General features: G+C 35.3%; 1 protein-coding gene across 1 annotated transcript; it reads left to right on the plus strand.

Annotated features, from left to right (window-relative positions):
* The first annotated feature begins 4,728 nt into the window (after positions 1 to 4,728).
* Positions 4,729 to 7,832, plus strand: LOC110703924 (vacuolar-processing enzyme-like). The gene is made up of 5 exons (XM_021881720.1): positions 4,729 to 5,111; positions 5,221 to 5,260; positions 5,450 to 5,551; positions 5,747 to 5,938; positions 6,061 to 7,832. The coding sequence occupies exons 1-5, from the start codon at positions 4,954 to 4,956 to the stop codon at positions 6,226 to 6,228; spliced, it is 660 nt and encodes a 219-aa protein (XP_021737412.1). The 5' UTR covers positions 4,729 to 4,953; the 3' UTR covers positions 6,229 to 7,832.
* The last annotated feature ends 278 nt before the right edge of the window (positions 7,833 to 8,110 follow it).

Below are 8,110 nucleotides of genomic sequence, written 5' to 3' on the forward strand. Positions count from 1 at the left end.
TCCTTGATCGAGCCATCCACAAACCCAAACTTCCACTTAGCAATCAATGCCCTTCGCATAGCCTTAGACCACTCATCATAATTTGCTCCACGAAGTTTAATTGGGGTAATAATAATACCGGGATGATCACTCGATCCCAGGTGATATTCAAGATCAACAGGGGGCGGTGGTGGCGGAACATCATCATCTCCCTTCGCCATCACCGATTAATTTAACGAGAAATATTTTTTTTTTATGGTTTTTGAACCCTAGCTCTAGATACCATGTTAAATTTCGAAACAATATGAAATGGGTTTGGGCAACCCGAACAAGGAGGAGGAGAGTTTGGTCCACAAACAAGGCTTTGGAGCTTCCATACTAAGACCAATTGGCAATAGTAGGAGTTACTCCTCTACCTTATAAAGTGGAACCACATCTCCTCTTTCTCCAATGTGGGACACTCACAAGTGATACATATTGGGTTCCAACACTCCCCCTCACTTGTGAGTGTCCTTAGAATTAGAGCACACCAGAAGGTACAATATAAATCCTCTTTGGGAATGAACATCCAATAGAGGCTCCTTAACCAGTGGCTTGACAAATACCTAGTTATAAACGGCCCAACAAACCTAGGCTCTGATACCATGTTAAATTAATTCAATGCCTCCCGTTCTCATTATCACCTCACGAGTACATCTATAGTTTACAATATATTCCTAATTATCCTAGGCTTAGGAATCATATCAAATCAAATATTAACATAAAGATAACTAAGGAATCCTAACAATATTTCCTAAATATTATCTTTACATATAATATTATCTCAACAGATCGGTTTCCCATGCACTTTTTCTATGCGCAGAGGTTCAGCCAATTTGGAGGATGTCAGTCCTTCGTTTGGATGTGAACTATATGAGGGAGATGAACTTATGAGGATGGATTGAAGTGTTGGCGTCCCGGTTTCATGATGAGCAATGGTGTCCTTATTTTGGAGTTTACTTTGGAAGATTTGGCTCAAGCAAAATGTGTGGTGCTTCAATCAAAAGGCTACTCCAATTTCCTTGCTACTTGCGAAAGGTTAAGGGCTCATTGGTGAGTTTTAGAAGGCTAACTCTATTAAAGCTGTGTTAAATGGTGTATCTGATCCTAGCCCGATTGGGTGGCAAGCCCCTACTGCTGGAATTTTCAAGGCGAATTTTGATACGACAATATTTGAAGAAGTTAAAGTTTGCTTTGGTGGGTTGGTTCGAGATGCTGATGGGGATGTCATGATTGCTACGTGCATGGTGGTTCGAGGGAGGATGGGTGTTGAGATGGCAGAAGCATTAGCTCTTCGTCACACACTCCAAGTTGCATGGGAGGCTAGCTTGCGTAGCTTAAAACTCGAGGTGGGCGGATTGTCAATCCTTGTATTCCAAGTTAAGGAAGGGTTGTATATCTAACTCGTCTCTTAGCTTGGCTATTAGGGATATACTTGAGTACTCTACGTTATGTTTTTTCCTAGACTAGATTTCTCTTTTGTTAGGCGGTGTGGTAATTGTGCAGCTCATAAGCTTGCACATATTAGTCGTAATTTTGATACCTTAAGATAATGGATTGAAGAAGCTCCCGTTGAGGTGCTTCCCTTTGAAGTTTCGAACTCCCCTTAATAATATTTACACTTTCTCGTAAAAAAAAAAAATTAAAGCAAACCATGGTTCCCAACGTAACGGAAGTCTACACAAAAATAAACGACCGTTTTCTAACACTCATTAAAGGCAGGCACATGCGTTGCTTTAGAATTTCCAGGCAATTACGAAATGACCAATTTCACAAATCTTATAGATGAACCTGAAACTTGAGCTGATCATTAGTGGACTTAGGTGGTTAATGGGTCGCGCCTAACTATAAAATATTGTCCAACAGGCCATATGAGTTAAAGCCCAGCCCTTAAAACGGGTGAATAGTTGTCCTAACCCGCCCTCTTAAAATGGGTGGGTTGGCCCACGGGCTATTGGACCCTTATGTAATTGTAGACACCTAAAAATGTCCCCCCAAAACCAAACCCTTAAACAGTTCTATCTTTCACGTCTTGGGTTAAGGACAGAACCTCGAGTAAAATATGGACTCCTTTGAGTGCTTGAAGAAGGAATTTTGAAGTAAAAAGGGTAGGCTAGTGTTTAGGCTAAAGCATAGAAGAGAGAAAATAAAATAAGAGAATTACTCGGTGCCCCGTTCATCAGAAATGAGGGGGGTATTTATAGGGAAAATGTGCTGAGGGAGCACACGGAACCCTAAAATGATAAAAACCCTAAAAAAGTATCCCGTGACACGGTCAACCTGTACCGTGACACGGGAAGCTCCACCGTCAGACGACACTCTTTCCCGTGACACGACACACTTTTGGCGTGATGCGGGAAATTTTCAGAAAAACGGGATAAAAAACGCGTCAAGGGTTTACGCGGAAAAGACACGGAATGTCCCGAGTCACGGCAGACCTCCCGTGTCACGGGAAATCCCACCGTCAGACGGGAAGGATTCCCGTGACACGGTAGGTACCTGCCGTGGTGCGGGAAATTCCTGCCCGTTTTTCCGTCTAAATACATTTTTAACCCTAATTTTCTTCGGCATTTTAAGTGCCGATTGATAATTTCGGGCCTTTTCTGACTTTTTATTATTCGGGCTAAAATAAGAAAATAATTAAATAAAAATAAATAAAAGGTTTGGGCAAAAAATAAATAATAAAACAATAAAATAAAAAAGGTTTGGGCTTAAAATTAATTAATAAGTTTGGGTTGAAATTAAAACTATTCTTTTACCAAACATCAAGACTAATCCATGACTGTTCAAAAATATGAATTTAATAAAATATGATTTTTTAAGCACTCTCGGGATTAAATACTAAACCCGACCAATAGTGGCGGTGAAAGGTTGTTCATCATCGGGTTTGGTTTTGGGAAGACATTTTTAGATGTCTACAACAATAATTTATCTTTCGTTATAAATTTGCAATGTTCGGATAGTTACACATATAATCATATAAAGTTTTGCCAAATTATTTCTTATACTTCACCAAGAAAGAATTATTAGTTCACACACCCTTGCATCGACTTAGAAGTAAAATCAAAGTAGATTAACTTACTATACTATTTTAAAAAATTAAGAATATTAGAAAAAAAGAAAGACCCCGTATATTATATTGGTCAAAACAAGAATAAGAGAGACAAAGAACTAGAGTGTTGTGAAATATGGCGATTTACATGATTAACTTTTGTAGGATTTGTTACTTTTTTTCTTCTACAAGTAATAATAATCTCTATTATATAAGAGGAGGAATTTTAAAGGGAGGAATGTTAGGCATTTAGAAATGCATAACAAAGGGTATTCATGTAATTATGAATATGTACAAATGAATAAATATTCTGATATCATTGGATGATCAAATGGTACCATTGAATATACAGTAATACTATATGTGCACATAATAGTATTATATATGCATTCAGTTGTACTAAATTTATGCGTAAATAGTACCACTGAGGATTCAATGGTACTATATAAACTTTCAGTGGAACAATCAGCATGTGGTCCCCCATCATGTGATACAATCCGACTAAAAAATAGGTGTGGTCCACCTACATGCCTCTCTCTTCCTATCTCTCTCCTATTTTCTCTCTCTACCATGTGTTTTATAATATTTTAATCAATGTTATGCATTAGTAAATGCATAACTTTTCTCCATTTTTAGTTCCTCGTATAAGGGAGGGTGGGGGGAGGAAGATGGTGTCCTCCCTCTCAAAAGACTTTAATACCCTTAATAAATTTTAAATGTTATGATTTGATTTACCTAAATTACCCCTTCTCCCTTATTTAATTAAAAATGAAAATTGCATTTATTGTATAATGTATTATTGAAAAACTTAAATCTATGAACATTAGTCCAAATTGGATTGAAACATATATGAAAAATATATATTTTGAATTCAAGTCATATTTATTTACAAAATTATTATAATTAATACAAATTGCATTGCTAATTAGCTATAAATTATTAATAATATCAAATCTTTAACTTCTTATGCATTTTAATTTGATACATACAGTACTATATAGGGCATGTTCGACAAAATATAGCTGTGAAGGTAGCTGTAGCTGTGGAGGTAGCTGTGAGCTGTGTATGTAGCTGTTAGCTGTCAACAAGCTGTTAGCTGTGAAGATAAATAATTTACATATAAGTGTTCGGTAAATTAGCGATTGACTAGCTGTTATATATAAAAATCAACATTTTATTTTTAAAATTGTAGATTAAATTTTCAACAGCTATCTCAAAAGCTACCTCCAATTTCAAAAGCTAATCTTCCTAACTTTTTATAAAAGCTACCTCCACCACTAAAAGCTATCTTAACCACTACTTTGCCAAACACCTACATTTTTTTTCAAGTAGTGATTTTGGTCAAACCACTAAAAGCTACCTAAAAGCTACTCAAAAACTAGCGCCGAACATGCCCATAATCATTTTCAAAGAAATACAATTTTCTTAGTTCTAAGCACGCATCGCGTGCATATAAAAGCTAGTAGTAAATAAAGTATACATTGTTTATAACTTAACGGGTCGAGCGGGCTGGCCCGCTAAAAAAATAACTTGGTGCAACATGACTGCGGGCAAGGATTGGCCCTCCCAAATACATTGTTTATACATTGTTAATGATGTACATGACCTAAGTTTAATTTGAATTTGTTGTTGGTTATTAGTTGAGTTGTTGATTGTTTTTTTTTTTTTTTTAATTCATAATTGTAGTTGACTTTGAGATTTAGTTGTTATGGTTCCTTGATTTTTTTCATAGTTTCCGGCCTGGTTTGATTTAATTCATTTGAATTGAATAGTTGATCTTTTGCTGTTGCTATTTGGTTTGGTTCATTTGATCTGATTTGATCCGTTGTTGTGGCTTCATCTTGTGTTCTTTTGAGCAAGATTTAAATTGGTAAATTGAGGTAATGGGGTGCCAAGGTTTTTCGGGATATTTGCTTAAACCACGAAATTTCCTAATAACCCTTGCCATAGTAGCTGTGTTAGTGCTTGGGATTTACAACCAAGTCACGCCCGATTATGGTCTTGCGGCTGCCATTAACAAACTTCTCCAAAATCTTCCTATGTAAGTCCTTATTGTTTGTTTTATCTTTTCTACAATCGTCAATGAATTCATAATTATTGGATCTTTATGTATCATTTTATGACTATTGCATCTACTTATTATTTAACAGCAAGCCAAGAGGAAAAATTCTAGACAAACAATTTGTAGAGGTGCATTATACTACCTCCGTTTTTTTTATTGCAACAAATGAATTTTTTTTCTCACAATTAATATTCAAAAAAACGGTGGGAATATATAACGTCTTGCTAAATTAGCTATAAATGATTTGCTTATTAAGTGGACATAGTTTGAATTGCATAGCTAATGTTTCACAAATACTTGTATAATGATTTACATAGGCCGAAAAAAGAATCTTCAATTCTCATCTCATCAAGTATGGGAATAGTCCAAAGCTGGCTCTTGATCAACAAGAAGCTTCTCTTCATTCCTTAGTACTAATGGTACAGTATGACAGATTTTGTTAATTTTGCATTAAACTAAATAAATTAACTACTACCTTCGTAACATATTAGTTGCGACAATTGGACATAAAGTAAGGAGGAAAAATGACAAATCGTTGCAACTAATATGTCACAGAGTTACGTAGTAGGAAACTAAATGACTAATTATATGACTTTACAATGAGATATGTATAGGTTCTGAACGCTCCTGATGGAGCTCTTAAAAAGAAAGTAGCACAGAAGGAGTTGGATAAAGAGTTGGCGAATCGACGCCATGTGGATTGCGCAATTGAACAGATTGCAAAAGCTATTTCCTTCCCTAATGATTTCTCAAAGTTGATTGATACTATCTCAAGGGTGGACGATTGGGACTGTTACAGTACATTGGTAAGTAGTTTTAAGAACTTTGATTTTGGTTTAAGTAATTATAAGCAACACCTTATATTTTGGATTTTTGCTAATCAACAAGTTTTAAACAGTTTAATTTGTATTTATTAATGTATGTGTAGCTTTCCACTTATGAGACCTATTGTGGAGGATTTTCTTTTTACGGGATCATATATGAGAATGTATTCGCAAACATGTGCAATAACGGTACTCAAGAAGCCCAACTAGCTGAAATTGCATCTGAAGTTTGTGGCGACGGAGGAAAGTGTCAAAAGGTTGTAGCCAAGTGATGAAAATAAGCAATGAACTCAATAGTGTTGCATTACATTATTAATCATATATCTAACTATGTGGATTATATATAGTGTTGCTTTGATGATTGGATGGAGTAGTAAAAAAATATTTAGATGGAAAAAAAAAAAAAAATCTTTATGGCATAACGTTGCTGCATAAAAGAAAGAAAAGGGTCAGGGGAGTGTGTCCCCACATAGACATCCAATAGGTAGAAGATACATCATTTATGTACAAAAATGAATGGGGAAGGTTGAGCGGGAGATTTGAGTGGTAAATTTCTTGGTGATTCCCGCCTTTAAAGAGATGAACACTATGGCGAATGTACTTTTATCCGTCACTGACCACCACAAGGACCACCTTTCCCCATGGCTGTCTTAACCATATTAGGGGCCCTGTTTTAAACTTAGAAATTAGGTCCTGATAAAAAAAGTTAGATACAAGCAAAAAAAAACACTTTTCTATCCGATTCTTTTTTTTTATTCCCTCTCTCAAACTAATTAATTTAAATAGTAAATCATATCCAACTACAACTTCAAGTTTTTTTAAAAAAAAAGACATTTCTAGCGATTTTTGTAGCAAATTCATCAACAAGTCTTCATATAACACCTTCTCCAAAAAATATTTGGCAGACATAATTAAAAATAAAACTACATTAGTATTTAGTAATTAAACCCTTCAAAAAAAAAGTATTTAGTAATCAAAGAAACAATGCACCCAAAACAAATTATATTCAACAATTAGTCTAATACTTGGTAATTGAAAGTCAAAGGAGGATAAAAACAAGTTAGTAAAAGGTTACCACAACTCCAATTTCCGCAGCTCACCGACTCAGGGGAGTACCCATTACAATAATTTTCTTAATTTCCAACTTTAAAAATTACATATTAGCAATAAAGCTAAAATGCTAAATAACTCCTAGAAAATTTGCTTAAAAAAACTCCTAGAAAATTTAAAACTCTATACATATTAGCCTTTGATATACGAAAATCAAGGATTTGTTTGTGGAAAATACATAACTAATTCCTCCAGAGGAAGTAATTTATGAATTGAGAACATAATTATTGTGATTGATAGAGGAAGGCAAGAAGTTTATATGGAAAGATGAAGATTTTGGGTAAAACAAGAAATTTAATGACTAAAGAAGGAAGATTTTAGAATTTTTAAGCAAATTGAGAGCATTTACGAGGTAATCTAGGTGCTTGATTTGTGGGAGTAATTGAAATGGGGAAGAAGAATGGAAGATAGATAGTTACTGACTTCTCTAATTCACGCTTGAGCAGAAAGAGCAACTTTTTTTTTTTTTTTTTTAAAAAAAAAAAAATTAGGGTTGGGCTCCAATTATTAATGGGCCCTCAACAATTCGGGGCCCTGTGCTAAGGGTCTGGTTGCACAGGCCCTTAGCCGGCCCTGCCTTTCCCACCCTAGGCAGTCGACCACCTCTTTCCCCACTAACCCATTTCTCTTTCCCTCCATAAAAGCCATCCAAGACCTACCCAAATCCCTAAACCAACACCTTGAAGCCCACCTAAAACTCCTACCTCAAAATCCCATCCAAAACAGGCAAACCCCTCCTAAGATTTTGACGATGATGTCCATACAACTTACAATATTCATAAATTATTAAATTTGATACCATGTCTAATATTTTGATACCAATTTAATTCTTGAAACTTCATTTATAAATTCATTTTTGATTAAATAATACAAATGAAGAACTACTAAATATTTTTAATACTAAAAAAATACAAATGAACAATTAACTCAGGTTTCTTTTGCTGAAATAATGATGCGTTTGACCCACTAAATGACTAAAGTGGACCACCAGAACTCTGTCCTCTCATCCGCTCACCCCCGCCGCCATAGCGAAAGTTGGAACAA

The sequence above is a fragment of the Chenopodium quinoa genome, unplaced genomic scaffold (assembly GCF_001683475.1).
Source record: "Chenopodium quinoa cultivar QQ74 unplaced genomic scaffold, ASM168347v1, whole genome shotgun sequence".
NCBI lineage: Eukaryota > Viridiplantae > Streptophyta > Magnoliopsida > Caryophyllales > Amaranthaceae > Chenopodium > Chenopodium quinoa.